At 45.5% G+C, this 15573-nt stretch overlaps 1 protein-coding gene across 5 annotated transcripts in view; it reads left to right on the top strand.

Moving 5' to 3' along the window:
• Positions 1-14649, top strand: part of MBNL3 (muscleblind like splicing regulator 3) — a 62241-nt gene extending 47592 nt beyond the window's left edge. For 3 of the 5 annotated variants that reach the window (XM_033137918.1, XM_033137921.1, XM_033137920.1), the window contains 5 exons: positions 4377-4527; positions 7324-7359; positions 11483-11577; positions 13128-13201; positions 13864-14649. In XM_033137918.1, the coding sequence (XP_032993809.1) occupies positions 4377-4527; positions 7324-7359; positions 11483-11577; positions 13128-13184 (339 nt within the window). In that variant the 3' untranslated portion in view covers positions 13185-13201; positions 13864-14649. The remainder of the gene's footprint in view (positions 1-4376; positions 4528-7323; positions 7360-11482; positions 11578-13127; positions 13202-13863) is intronic. The other 2 variants (XM_033137919.1, XM_033137922.1) reach the window with 1 other exon arrangement.
• Positions 14650-15573: the final 924 nt, after the last annotated feature.

The raw sequence follows: 15573 nt of genomic DNA, 5'->3' as shown, positions 1-15573 counted from the left end.
TGGAATATTTGTAGTGCAGGAATATTTCGCCCACCATGGGACTCAAACCCACAACCCTGAGATTAAGAGTCTTGTGCTCTTAATCGACTGAGCTATTCAAGCATTTATATTTGTGTGGACTGAAGAGCAAGCTCTGAGGCTTGCCCTTTATAGGGCGGCTGGGATTGATCCTTTTGTGTCAGCTGATGGACTGCTCTGGGGCTGGTGACACAGCCTAGGTGACGCCCTCAAGCCTCAAAGCTCTGCCTGCCATTCTTGCACTAGTGGTTCAAGAATTAAAGTACTGCTTGGAGCTTGGCTGCTGAAGGCCCTGTTTTCAGATGCACAAGACCTTGCAAAACCTGATGTAGAAGTGCTCCAGTCACATGGCCAAATTCATTCTCCAGGCCTCCACTTATCTCCATGCTGCACCTTACCTATGACAGTGGAGGTTGCAATGTAATAAATCTGTGAAGCTGTGGTTTTTCACAGGATCGGAAGGTTATTTAAGAACCCAATAAACCAGCCCGTGCTTGCCTAACCCAAACTGGGCCAGTGCTGCACTGAGAGTTGTGGGGCAGAGCATAAGGTCCCTCTGATGTGCAGTCTCCCATGGTCTTTCAAAACTGAAGTGAAACCTGTTTCTGAAACTGTCAAGTTTGCCATTTGCACTCCTCTGCATTTCCATCATGATATCTTCTAGACTGTTCTTCCCCTTTTTGTTTTGCACTTGGTGCCTAGACTTAAAGGTACCAGTGTTAGGAGGAGAGGGGGTAAGGGCAGAGCCAGCCCACCAATGAGACAGGGTGAAGCACTTACCTCAGGCAGCAGAAGTGCAAGAGGTGGTGTCCCACTTGCCCCACCACTTTCACCACTGGTGGAATGACCCAAAACAGGATGTGCTGCCCTGGGAGGGGGAGAGTCCGCATGTGGAATTCTCTGCATAGTTGCCTCATTCTGAAAAGGATATTGTAGCATAGAAAAAAAGTTCGAGAATGGCCATGCAAAATGACCAAAGGGATAGAGTGACACACACACACACACACCGAAGAAAGCTTGCAGTGTTCAGGACTTTTTAGTTCAGAGAAAAAGGTAAGCGAGAGGTGGCATGGTAGAAGGTATTAATATTATGTGTGGCAAGGAGGAAGTTTGTCTCTCTTTCACATAAGACTGGAACTGATGGGCGTCCAATGAAGCCAAATGATGGAAGACTCAGGACAGATAAAATAAAGTTATTCTTTGCACAGAGCATAGTTAAAGTGTGGAGCTCGTTCCCACAGGAGGCAGTGATAGCCACCAGCCTGGATGGCTTTAAAAGAGGATTAGGCACATTTGCAGAGGAGGATACAATTATCAATGGCTACAAGCCACAATAGCTATGATCTGCCTCCACAGCCGGAGGCAGTACTGCATCTGAATGCCAGTTGCTGGAAACCACTGGAGAGCAAAGTGCTCTTGTGCTCAGACCCTGCTGCTGAATTTCCCACAGGCATCTGGTTGGCCAGTGTGAGAACAGGATGCTGGACTAGATGGGCCATTGTCGTCATCCAGCAGGCTTTTCTGATAGTCTTCCCTTATGTCTGTGTTTGCCCGCCCTTTTCATTCAAAGGGCATTCATAACTTGCCTGTAAAATACAGACACACCAACAAGGGAAAGGAAATTCTAGGTATCTACAGGCACGGATGGAGCCTCCTCGCTACCCGGGGCGACGAACGAAGGCACCCCCTGCGGGCCGGGCGGGCGGCAGACTCCGCCTGAGCGAAATGTCGTGCGTGCACACGCCACCATCGGGCCACTGCTGCTTCCATGGTGACCTTTTAAGCTGCAGAGCTAAAAGGCGTATTGTGGGGCTGCCGCACACAATCGGCGGCTCCATGAGCCGACTTTTCGCTCTGCGGCTCGCAAGGTCGTCGCGGAAGCAGCGGCGGCGGCCCGGCAGTGGAGTATGCATGCACGACATTTTGCGCAGCCGCACTCCGTCTGGGTTGGCGCTGCTGCTTTCGTGGCGAACTTGCAAGCCGCAGAGCGAAAAGCAGCAGGGGCAGGGCAGCCCCATGAGCCGCAGCTCCATAGCGGCGCGGTGGGCGGGCCCCGGGGCGGAGCAGCCTCAAGCAGGCCGCGGAGCAAGTTTGCAAGCAGGCCGCGGGCGAGGCTGCCTCGTTCTGTGGCATGCTCGGGGCCCGCCAGCGGGGCGGGGCCAGCCCAAGTCTCACCCCCCTGGAACATGGGGCGGCCCGCCCCCATCGCCCCCCCTCATGACGCTGCTGGGTACCTGTACCTGATGCTACAGGTTCTCATAGTGTTTGTGTGCTTATCCTTTCCAAATCAGGAATGCACAGTGTGGTTCTTTTGCAGTGATGTGAGACCTGTGGTCCTTTGGATGGTAGTGGAGCCCCAACTCCCATAATCCCAACCCAACTTAGTCAATAGTCAAGGCATCATGGGAGCTTGTGTCAAGTAACATTTGGAGAGTCATGAGTTCCACCTCACCAGGCGACTCAGAGAGTGATGGGTACATGGTTGCAGATGCTCAGGTGCACTGGGTCAAGCCACTTGATGACTCTCATGCCATCTCTGGAAACCATGTACCCTGCTTAGAAAGAGAGCACACACCCCCAAGAACTTGGCTCAGTATTTTTCCCCACAAGCCCAGACGACTGCAAGGGGATTTAATTGAAATCTTGAGTGAGGTTGGGTGAGTAAGGAGTTAACTGTTTAAAAGTAGTTGATGGTTAAGAAAAGTTGGCACTTCCTTAAACCTTTCCCCTATGTCTCCCCATTGTTGAGACATGTTCTTTGGGGATGAGCAACAGGCAGGGCAATATACCACACGGCAATTTGAAAGCATCCCCCCCCCTTTGCCCTGCAACCTTTGAATCTGATGGTGAAACAGGTTTGACTGACTTGGAAGCACCTTGATGTGGCAGGTTAAAAGAGACGATTTGCTTGTAAGAAAGAGGTGGCCTGTTAACAGAGGGGGGGGACAAAACAATTTGTCTTTGGGTGAAATTAAACATATCTCATGGTCCACTGAAATCACACACAAACACACATATACATGACAGCAACCGAAAACTAAGGGATCCAGTTAGCAATAGGGTCTGACAACCTCAATTCACAACCCTATTGAACCAAGGAGCCTAAGTGGGATTAGGCCTGGTGTTTTGTACACACCCATTGGTGCAACAACTGGCCCACCCCAACAGCCTATCCCTCATTCTGCCCAATAAAAGTGGTAGGCGATTCTTAGCAGCTTTGCTGCTTTGCCCTTGCAAACAATTCCTAGTTTCTCTGCAGTGCCAGAAGCCCCGGGCAGCTGAAATAAGAGTTTAATCTGTATTGTTTGTTTCCTTACTGAAAATTCAAGCCTAACATTTCGCAAGAGCTCAGGAAAGGCAGCAATCTATTGTTTAACATCATGAAAACAGCTAAACCCCCTACACACTCCAGCTTGGTGGCACTCCTCCCCAAATTCCTCCCTAAAATTTATCCAAACCAGAATTCTTTTTATCCTCTTATCCTCATGTTGAGGACATTTGAGTCCTTGAATGAATGGTGTTGTAGAAATAATAGTTGTGGGGTCACTTCAGAGCTAAATCAGATGTGAAGTCATCTGAGGGGTGGGAAATAATTTTCCTATATTCATGCCAGATAGGATCAGAAACACAGTTTTCCCTATTCTTTTTGATCTGTGTATCCAAATGCACACACAGTTAGCACATCATGTCAGGAACCCAAAATAGGCACAGGGTACAGGACTGATGCTTATACATGTAAACTTTAGCTAACCCTAGCACAGCTAGCATTTCAGTTTACATGATGCTTATGCTAATCTTCTCTGTTGTTGTTTTTTTAATAGCTGTTTTGCCTTCCTACCTTTCTTTCTTTCTTCCTTTCTTAGTTGGTAATTTTGTTTTGGGTTTTTTTTTCTATGCTTGTTGCCTGCAACTGCTTTCTGAGTCTTCCTCTGACCAAGATAAAATTATTGCTGATTTACCCCTGCTCCCTGTGCAGCAGCAACGTTTCCTCTGAAACCTGCTTTGAGTTTGAGGTGTAGATGTGCCCTTCAGAGCACTCACTGCCCCACTGTTTTGTTTTGTTTTTAATTCATTGGCACAATTTCACTTTCCCTAACTGCATATCCTGTGAAGTTGTGATGATGATGATGATGATGATGATGATGAAGAAGATGACGATTATCTCATTGGAGTCTGCTTGACCTATTCCCCCACCTTGGTTTTTTGATCCAACACAGTTGCAGGTGATTTGCAGAGTGCACAGCATGTCTTGTTTGATCATTGCTTTGTCTAAAATTTGTTCTCTTCTCTTTTCCCCCCTTCCCCCAATTTCCCTTCTCTGACCCATCACATTTGGTTCCCTCCATTTCCTTCTGCAGGCGTTGCCACCTGGTGCTCTTCAACCTTTACCAAAGAGGCCAGCGCTTGAAAAAAACAATGGTGCCACCACAGTCTTTAACCCAAGTGTTTTCCATTACCAACAGGCCCTCGCAAACATGCAATTGCAACAGCCAACATTTATCCCTACAGGTAAGTCGTCTTACCTCCCACTACCCTATCCCTTGCTTCCATGGGAGGGAAAATGCTATGTTTAGAGGCACTTGTTTAGAGGCCTTCTCTCGCCATTCCCACACCCTGATCTGCCCTTGCTCTTGGAGGGTGAATGGAACTGTATGACTTCGCAAACGTGGCTTTTGCTGTTTGCTGAGCAGGTTGCTTTGCCCATAATGAGCTGTCCTGGCACAACTCCCTGCGCCCTGCCCCCGCCTCTCCATTGCACCAGCACAGCCTCCAATTTGCTGATCTGCACAGGTGTTGCATGGCGACAGGTGCATGAATCAGGAGATTCCCCTCAGGGGAGTACAGATGCTGAGTTCACGAGGAGGAGGAGGAGGATGATGGGTTGTCGCAAAGGGATATGGAACAGCTAGGGCTCCATCTCTCTCTTGTTAGCTTGCTGAGGCAATAGAGAGTCTTTGGAGGCTGAGGATCTGGTGTGGCTCCCAGTGCTCAAGCAGTGGGCCTTGTTTTGAAAGGATTGGTGCTGGAACTATCTCTTTGCAAAACCTTTGGACTTTAAAAAAGGGAAAGAATTGCAGTTGCACTCAGAAACATCTAGCTTTTTAAAAATGCCACTACAATAACTATGATGCCTTCTCTAAAGCTTAAGATGCTAAGATGTGTTGTTGTGCTTTTTACGAAGCCCGTTCCTAAGAGTCTGGCAGAAGATATATTTACTAACCTTTTTATTGGGGGGGTGTTGTCTTCCAATCCTGGTAGATGCTGTTTTTTTAAATATATATTTATCTCTTTTCAGTTCTGTCCCTTCACTGATTTAAAAGCCAGAGCAACCACCTTCTATTTCCTTCTCAGGGTCTATAAAAACAAATGCCAAAATTCTGCCCCGCCCCAATATTTTCTTTTATTCTTCCTTCCTCTTTCTCCCTTCATGTTTCCACAAAATTCACCAAGAGCCAATAACTGGATTCTTGGACAGTTACCAGTGTGTGCCTGCTTAGAAGTGTATCTTGGCCACAATCCGGGAGTCCAGGACCTCAGTCTTGGACCTGGATTTAAAAAGATAGAAGACCTCCTGAACAGGATTTGAAGTATGAGCAACAGAAAGAATTAGAACTGAGTGTAATATTGTTGTGATATAGGAGACAGAAGACAGGATACAGCAAAAGGGTAGAAAATAAGATAACAATGGAAAATGGGATGAGAAGTCAGAAAAAACAGAAAACAAAATTATGTATTGAAGAGTACATGGATTTATTTATTTTTCTTGAAATTTAATTTTAAAAAATTAAAAACTTTAAAAAATTAAAAAGATAGAAGACAGTTGTTCTAAACAATTGCTGAAAGAGCCCTGATGCTCTCTTTCAGCTTTAAGGACTAACAGCTATAATCAAAGCATAAAGGAGTTCTGCTGGCTTTGGGTTCAGAAACAGCCATTCACAAAAGTGCAGGAGGAAAACCAAGTCCTGCTTGATTACAAATGTAGGGAGCTGCCATTTATTGAGTCCAGACCAGTGACCTATCTAGGTCAGTATTGTCTGCACTGACTGGCAGCAGCTGCCCAGAACTCAAAGCAAGGACTCTCTTTCCGCCCTACTTAGAGATGCTGGAGATTGAATTTTGGACCTTCTACATCCCAAGTAGGTGCTCTGCCCACTGAAGCTACAAGGACAGATGAGCCTCCCATTCCCAGTTTATGAGTTTATGCTGTGTTCTCTGACCCCAAAAATATTAGGCTTGCCTGCTCATTTTCCCATAGGACAGGAGTGGGGAACCTTTTTCAGCCTGTGTGGGGGTTGCGTAACCTTCTGAGGGCACATGCCCATGGTGGGCGGGGCCAGAGGCAAAAGTGGGCAGGGCAATGAATACCTCTACTGACACAATGCTTTCTGTGGGAAGCACTGCCCTTCACAAAGTCGTTGTGTCAGTGAGTCACAGACACAAGCATGCCCTGGAAAGGAAGTGGGCCAAATTGAGATAGCTCAGTCGGTAGAGCATGAGGCTCTTAATCTCAGGGTTGTGGGTTCGAGCCTCATGTTGGACAAAAGATTCCTGCGTTGCAGAGGGTTGGACTAGATGTTCTTCGTGGTGCCTACCAACTTCACAGTTCTGATCAGTTACAGTATGATCCCTGAACTTACTGGTTTATTTATTGAATTTCTATCCCACCCTTCTTTCTGAAGGAACCTACAGTAGCAAATCAGCTATCATCATTGGTTGATGCTTTTTTAACTGTTTTAAAACATTCTAAAAACAGCTAGAGTTTAAAAACGGTTTCAGTTAAAACCATCCTAAAAACCATTACAAGTAAAAACCTTATCTCATCCAGTGATCTCAGGGTTGCCAGGAACAGTATATTTCAGCCACCAAGTGCATGGCTAAGAAGGACACTTTCAAATTACTCCTGGAAGTCATTAATGAGAGAGACAGGCACACCTTACCAGGGAGGACATCGCACTACCAGGAAACCACCACTGAAAAGGCTGTGTCATGGGTAACTGCCAATTGGGCAGTCCCAGTGGCAGCACCAACAAGAAGGCCTTGAGAGGAGCTCTGGGTGTGCGAGTTTGAAAATCATCCAAGCACAGCTTCCCTTGAACTTGTAAAGGCTGAACAATAAGATCTGGTTCAGTCACAGTGAATCTTTAGTTTTGCATTTGTGTTGGCAGTAGATGCCGCAGTAGCAGCAACGGAGGATAATCTCCTTTTTCTTTTAGAAAGAGTTTTTGTATGTTAACACGTTAACTGCTTCACTAATGAAATGTCCCTTCTGTTCATCTTTCCACGCTTCATTGCATGGGTGCGCAGGGTCTGTGCTGTGCATGACTCCCACAGCAAGCGTTGGTAGGTCTTTCTCCACAAACTTAAACTTTTGCTAAGCTGAATGAGGCCATTGTGATCCACTTTGTCGCTGGAGGGGAGGGGGAGCGGGAAGCATGGTGTGACGCCATGCCGTGTGTCAGGATCTGCTGTTGTCTTAAAGGCTGAAATGGTCATATTCCTTTTCACGTCTGTGCAGTGTGGCAAATTCAATGACTAATAAGTAGGGCAGAGTCAAAACCAGTGTTGAAAAGCACCTCCCTCTTCCTTTTTGGCAGTGCCCACAAAAATGCCAGCCTAACCTTTTATGTTGCCCTCTTGCTGTCCCTCCCAATTGGCTGAATCCACCCTCAGTGACATCATCGCATAGCCAAATTGGATTGGCGGCATGGCAGCATGATGTTGTCTGGTTCACCTGGTGATTCCTGATTGGCACCATCCTGTTTCTTGTGTGATCCATGGTTGGCTGGGACTTAATCCACAAAGCAAGAAGTAGATTGTTGGGGGGGATCCTGCCAAATGGTAGCAGGTAAGGGAAACAATGGCAGTAGACAATAAATGGGGATATTCTCCTAGCTAGGAAGTTATTCAGAGAACATTTCTATTTCCCTGAAAGCCCCATTTTCAACCTAAAAATCTGAAATGGGAAACTGTTTGGTAAAACACTTTCAATGAACCAACCTGAATAGGATTGAATGATTGAAACCCTAATCAATCAACTAGACCATTTGACAAAGCCCTTTTTAATAAGCCAACTTGAATAGGGTCAATTCTTAGCATCCATGCTGGTTCTGTGACAAAGGCAATAGTTTAACAACCTCCTCCTCCTCCTCCTCCTCCTCCTCCTCCTCCACATTGTGTTTTGGGTCAAATGACACATCAGTGCCACGTTTCTTGGGCTGAAAGGGGAGCCTGTTATCGGCTTGCAAATATTTCTTTTAAACGCATGCAGCTTTTAAAAACTCTTCTTGACTATTGTAGGAAGGGGAGAAAGGAGCCATGTGAGGGGACAGGTCTATTGTGCTGATATGGCCTTTAAAAAATAGATTATTGATCTTGCAACCAGCATTCAGTGATTAGTAAATCTGATGCTGCTTTTTTCTTTTAATGTTGCTTTATAGAATGGCATTTTATGGGACTCAAAATGTTGCATTTAGTTTTTCACTCACAACCCCCTTGCTTTAGCTGACATTTTGTACATCTCTTTTGCTGAGGAAGTGTTTAGCTATTAAGGTAGGATAGGAATGTTTAAAATAAGTAATGAATTGCAAAAGAAGACTGTCAGTGGGTGGGTGGGGATTCATGTGATTAAACGCTCCTCCTCAAATACACAGGAGCATAGGGTGTATTCAATGTGTGCCCCATTCGGAGTAGATCCATTGAAATTACCAGTCATGGCTAATTTGGGTCCATTCATTTCAGTGGTTCTACTCCCAAGTAAAACTTAGTTGGGTACAAGCCGTAGGAACCGGCCTTGCCCTGAATCACACCATTAGTCCATCTAGCTCAGTATTGTCTACACTGACTGGTAGCAGCTTTCTAAGATTTCAGGAAGGGGTTCTCTCTCAGCCCCACATGGAAATGGAACCTGGGACCTTCTACGTGCAAGGCAAAGGCTCTTGTTCTTTCATCTATAGAGCTCAGTGATAGAACACCTGTTTTGCATGCAGAAGGTCCCAGGTTCCATCCCTGGCATCTTTGTGTAGGGCTGGATATATTTCTGGTGAGCTGAATAGACTAATAGTCTGACTAAGGAATCTTGATTCATATAGGCACCTTCATTCATCTAGAGAAGGAATACCTCTGCAAGCAGTTTCTAGCCAGCCCCGTCATATTCATAGGGGCTACTGGCGCACCGTGCCAGGGCGCCGCCCCCCCCAGGGGCGAGCCCGCCGGCATACCCTGCACCCCCTCCCCAACCTGCCCCCGCCCCCACGGGCGGACGGGCGTTCGTGCGCCACCAGCACAGCTGCTGCTGCCCATGCCACTCCCGGGCGGGCTGCGAGCCGGCCGCCCTTGCCTCCCATCCCACACGGGGATTCCCAGCTGGAGCGCTGGAAGGACGCGCAGAGCCCCGCGCCGCTCCAGCACCACGCCCCTCATCCCCCGCTCGCCCACCCCCCCCCTCCCGAGGGGCGGCCAGCGCGGGAGGGAGGTGGCCCCAGAGGCAGAGAGGTGGGGCGCCGGAGGGATCGCCGCGCCACGGTGGCCGATCTGCCTAAGACGGCCCTGTTTCTAGCCTGTGCCCTGACACTCTACTTTTCTTAATAATAACAGTTTTATTATTTGTACCCCACCCATCTAACTGGGTTGCCCCAGCCACTTTGGCTCGCTTCCAGTATAATAAAAACACATCAAACAATCAAACATTAAAAACTTCCCGATACAGGGCTGCCTTCAGATGGAAAGTTGTATAGTTGTTTATCTTTTTGTAAGCTGATGGGAGGCTGTTCCACAGGGAGGACGCCACTCCCAAGAAGCCTCTCTGCCTGGTTCCCTTTAACTTCACTTCTTGCAGTGAGGGAATTACCACAAGGCCCTCGGAGCTGGACCCTTAGTTTCTGGGCTGGACAATGGGGGTGGAGACATTCCTTCATGTATACAGGGCAGGGAATTGTAGGAGCCATGTGACACCATTCCTTCTTCAGCCTAAAGTGATGCATTCCAGACTCGTGTTCAGGTCCTCCATGAGAAATGAACAAGGGAGTCTAGAGCTTGCAATGTTTTAGGTCAGCAAGGTCCTATTTTATCCTACACACAACTTGCTTTAAATTTGAAGTACCTGCCCTATGTCCTCAGGCCAGGCAGGTTAAAAAATAATGCCTACACTGAACACTCTTTATTTGAAAGCCAGCCCAAGCATGGTGAGTTCTCCCCAGCCTCACACCTGCGAGAGAGCAAACATGTCTGTGCCAGAGAGACCAGATCTGAGGGCCTTATCCCTTGCAATTTCAAGCTTATAAACCCTGCAGGGGATTTTATCAGGATGCTTTTTTCCTGTGTCTGACTGAAGCTGCATACCCACCATACATTTAAAGCGCATTCTCAGTCCTCCAAAAGTCCTGGGGGTTGTAGTTTCTTAAGGGGTAAACTACAGTTTCCAGGATTCTTCCTGGGTGGGAGCAGCGAATCTGTTTCAAAGGTGCTTTAAGTATGTGCTGTGTCCACTTCCCAGAACACTCCTCCTCACCACTTGACTAATCATACTCCTTTTCCAAAGTCCACATTCTCCAAAATCCCAGAGACCTGCCGTCTATTTAAGTGGGTCGCAGCCCCACCCCCCCAACGTTGCTTTTTTCCAGCTCTCATGTTATTTCTGATTTTTCTGGAGGTGTTAATAATGTCGCAGAAACAGTTCTCCCTTCACCCCTCCACTCCTTTCGAAGGACTCAGGCAGGCAAAATGGGGTGAAATAGCACCCACAAGATCCTTGTCACAGAACTAGCAGCTGTGCCCAGTTGGCATCAAAGGAAAGGGGAGGCTGCTTGCTGCACCTGCCAGCCATGACATGCGGAGGGATGGCGACTGCAACATGCGCCTGAGCGGTAGCATCTTGTACAAGCACTTGCTCAGAAGTGAGCTGTGTAACTTCGGGTTCACAAAAATGGGGGTGGGGGACAGCAACCTTTCAAAGCAGGGAGGGCTATCATGGCACCCACAAGAGCAGCCTGGTGTGGCTCACCTCAGGTGCCCCTTCACTAGCCACAGCCTCCAAAATCGGGGGGGGGTCCTGTTTGGCAGTCTGCTCTCCTTCCACCAATCTTTGGAAACTTGCCACCCCCCACCCCCACCCAGAGTCTTATACATCATTGTTCTGCTTATAAATGTGTACCAAGTGTTGAGAATATTTTGGTTTTTTCCTTAATTACAATTGTAATTGGCTTTTCCCCTCCCCTCTTTTTTTCTCTTTTTTGTTTTTATTTTTCAACCTCCCCTCCCCTCCCTTTCCCCTGTTGCCATATTTGCTTTGCACTGTGGTTGCATGCTGGGTCCCGCCCTCCCGCGATGTCTCCTCCCATGATGTCACCATGGCTTGTCGCTGTGACCCCCGGCACGCATCCTCCCCGCCCCACCACACATCACCGTGGTTACAAAAAATGCTCCGCCCTCCTGTTATGTCACTTCCATGGCTTCCTACTGAAAAAAGTTCCCATGATGCACGGTGCTACGCCCACCACTGTTTCTGCAGCAACATCACCTGCCACCAGTGTTCCTTTCGCTGCAACTGCTACAGCCAATCAGGTTTGGCCTTTTCAAATAGCTTTGTTTTGCAATGTTCAGATACTGTGCAGAAGCCACACCCACGTGAGTTTAGGGGGTTAGGAGTGGGGCATGGCATCATCATCCTTGTTAACTGTTTGCCCAGCACCCACCTGCTGAGGCCGTTCATGTGGAGTCACAACAGTTAACGGCTGTCACATTAAACGTCTCCTGGGGAGGGGAGGAGTGTGTGAGAGGAGGGGGTGCTCTTTTTCACATGACCACAGGTGCAAATGTAGAGACTTTTAACATGAGTAGCACCCCCATGATAAGGTGTTTTTTGTTTTTTGGTTGCTCAGACATTTTATTATGCAAAGTTGTTTCTTTTTAAATCTGATGGTTGTGTCTATATTTTGACAATTTTTTGCAACCGTCCCAACAGCTTGACCTCACCCCCAGAGATGCACTCCTCCATTGTCTCCCAACGCAGACAGATGCCAACTGTTTTTAAAGCCTGGTTTCATTTTTAAAATGTTTTTAAAAATACATATTTTTACCATTTTAGGTAAACTGCTTAGAGATATTATTATTTTATTAAGCAGTATATAATTCTTGCTAAATGAATGGAATTAAACAAGCAGTTCTACACAAATGCCCACATAAAGCATTCATTTTGTGAGGAGTTTTGTCAGTGGCATTAGAAGTATTTACACACACCCCTCCTTCTGTCATCCTCAGTTGTGGGTAAGGATTCACCATCCCATGGAATATGAAGTTATTGGGTGAATGGGTAATGTGGGTGGGTGCAACCATCTTTTTGCCTCATAAGGAAATGGAGAAAGAATTGCACTCAAAACCATAAATGTTCCAGATCCTGCTTCAGAAATCCAGAATGCTTTGCATAAATTACTTTTTTTTAAAAAAAAAATCTAGGGAAAGGTTTAATGCAGATGCAGTCCTTGTATGCATGACAATAATAACAGCGGTTGTATACTCAATGCATCACAAGTGTCACATTTGGAATTTGCTGTAGCAAGTTCCCTCTTCGCCCCCTCTGTTATGGGGTACCAGTAACCATACTGAGCCTCTAGCCACAAATTGACACAAGCACCCATCTTACAGTAGTGGAGGAACCATTTTAAGCAGGCTAATGCTTAAAAGTTGCTATTTTACTCTTTTCTTATTCTGGTATATGAAGAGCATTCCTATGAATAGAATCTCTGCAACATTTAAAAAAATAAAAAACCTTTTCAGTGATTAACCGAACCCAATAATGTGGGTTATTCAATTCTCTAACTGCAGACATATAGGCGACCCATGTCATAAAAGCAATATTCAGCAAGTCCACAGCCATGGCCTCTCAAAATTAAGTGATTGAGTGGATATATAGACATTGGCGCCTTTTTGATAGCTGCCATAGAAGAAAATAATTTATCCATCATTTTATCCACTGAGTCACCCTAGACATTATCAGGGATTAGGGTCATGTTTATCAACTCTCCAAACCAAGTAGTGGTGAACAGACAGGATGAGTATCAAGGAAATATTTTAACAGGAAATCTTTCTTTCCATTTTTCCATTTTTAATTGCAGATATCCCAGTTATCAGTAGATGAACTAAACAGCAGCATGTTTGTGTCACAAATGTAGAAGCAAACAACGGAAAAGTAAGTTCATCTGAAGTTCTCCCTTCAGCCATGGCACACTAGGATCTCACACCAGAGTCATTCCTGCAGACTGAGAAACAGATCTGCACATTCAGAAGAACCGCATGGCTCAGCCTTCCTTGGACTGAGGCCCATTTCAGTTTTATTCTTTTATTTTTATTTTATTTCTACAACAGATATAAAAACACAATACAGCATCAAAATCACACCAGTGGTCCATCTAGCTCATGCGGCCCAATCATCGTCTCAATCCGGCCCATGGACAGTCCAAGAATCTGTGTTTTAATATGAGTAGAATGTGTGTTTTTATTGAAAATGCATCTCTGGGTTATTTGTGGGGCATAGGAATTTGTTCATTCCCCCCCCCCAAAAAAAATAGTCCAGCCTACCACATGGTCTGAGGGACAGTGGACCAGCCCATGGCTGAAAAAGGTTGCTGACCCCTCATCTAGCTCAGTACTGTTTACACTGACTGGCAGTTCTCAGGAAGGGACAACCCTAATCCTACCTGGAGATGCCAAGGATTGAGCAGGGCACCTTCTAGATGCAAACTAGATGTTCTACCACTGAGCTGTGGCCCTTCCTCTTGGTCTGATCCAGCAGGGCTCTTGTGTTCTTTTCGAGCGTCACTTTTATCACTTGTTTTCTTTCTCTCATTCCAGCAAACCATGTAAGAATCATGAACCTGAAATCATGGAGTTACTGGACTTTTCTCTCTTTGGTGGGAAGCTGCCCCTGGGCTCTCTCTGTATATATGCTCATCCTTTCCTCCTCTACAGCATCTACAGTAAGCCTACTGCAGCCTACATGTTAACCAAAAACTGGTCCATGGGAATGTCAAACTTTTTTTTTAAGCACTATAGTGAAACAATTAACAAAACAGCACTCTGTTATACAAGGCATATAAGTAAGTAGAGAACTATAACAATAGACTTTTATAACATCTTACTTTAACACACTTTTTAAAAAGAATATTTTTTTTCCTACCATCAAGAGAAAGTGTCCTCCTGCACAGTGGACTTACTGGTTTATTATTCTATTTTCGATGGATAAATGTTTGTCTGTTTTCAAAGTGTTATCTTACTGTTTTGTTTACATCCTAGTCTATATTGATTTGTTTGGAGAGACAAAAGAAGAAAAGATGTACATCATTATCAAGTATACTCAACACCATTTTTTCATTATAATGTCTTACATTTTCATATATGTGGTTGTTATGGGTTTCTCCTCTTTTTTCTTTCCTTTTTATAAGAAAAAAAAAGAATGACAAGCTAAGAATGTTATACTGGGAAACAGGAATGGTGTGCTTTTAAAAAAGCAAGAGACAAGAATGTTCAGATATAGATACGTATTGGGCTAGTTATTTAGAAACCTCCATCTGAAAAATAGACTCCCTCCAAAATGGAGTCTCTAATAAATTAATAAAAATAAACAGTACTTGCAAAAGTTGTGAAGGGATTTGCTGTCAGTTCAGGAAGGGGGAATGGAAAGTGAAATGGATCAAAACAGGGTCAAGCCCGTAAGGCCAAGATGGCAGAAAAGCACCTGGCAAAAGAGAGATTTCTGCCTTCAAGTGCCACTTTAAGCTCCAATTGGTGCACAACATATCTTGAAATTTTACCAACATGGTTTTTTTTTAGTGACATCAAGAAGTATGATCAGTTTATGGAAAATGAGGTTTTCTTGCCATTGAGATGAAAGTATTCTGCTAACATGCAGACCCCACTGTGACATAGAACAGAAAAACGCACACATAAATTTTCCATTCAAATGTAAGCAGCCCATGTCCACATCCCGTGCTTAGCCCAGGAAAGTAGTACCAAACTGCAGCCTCATTCCTCCATTCAGCTGTATCTTTGTGCAGATGGGAGCAGGGATTGCTCTTGAGGGAGCAGCCTTATAGTGCTTTCTGGAAAGAGAATAAAGTAGGAGACAGACAAAATAGTTGGGTTTAAATCCATCCAGACACTTCTTCCAAAGATGTCACTGTTTTGGGGGGAGGGGGTGCTTGGAACCATGTTTTGATATCCTTGCAATGCCGGTTAAGGAGTTGAGTTCAGATTCTAATCTGTGTGATGGTGACTGTGCAGGGGAAGCCAATGTATTATCTTATGTGTTCAAATCTGGCCCTAGTGGCAAAAACTAAAGAAGAAGGGAATGCCTGGTTTGTTACATTGCCATCCATGAACTGAGATTCCTCATCAAAGTTTGAAACCCATGAAATCTGATACCTGCAAAAAAAAATTGTGTTGTGTTGTGAACAATTGTGTTGTGAACAATTGCGAACAAATGCAAAGGGTCATTTTGGTGCTACTTTCCATGGTCTTAAAAGGTCTAGGCCCTATCAGCGGGAATTGAAAAAATTACACATT

The sequence above is a fragment of the Lacerta agilis genome, chromosome Z (assembly GCF_009819535.1).
Source record: "Lacerta agilis isolate rLacAgi1 chromosome Z, rLacAgi1.pri, whole genome shotgun sequence".
Lineage (NCBI taxonomy): Eukaryota > Metazoa > Chordata > Lepidosauria > Squamata > Lacertidae > Lacerta > Lacerta agilis.
The sequence above is the reverse complement of the archived record's forward strand: the minus strand, read 5'-3'. Positions and strand labels throughout refer to the sequence as shown.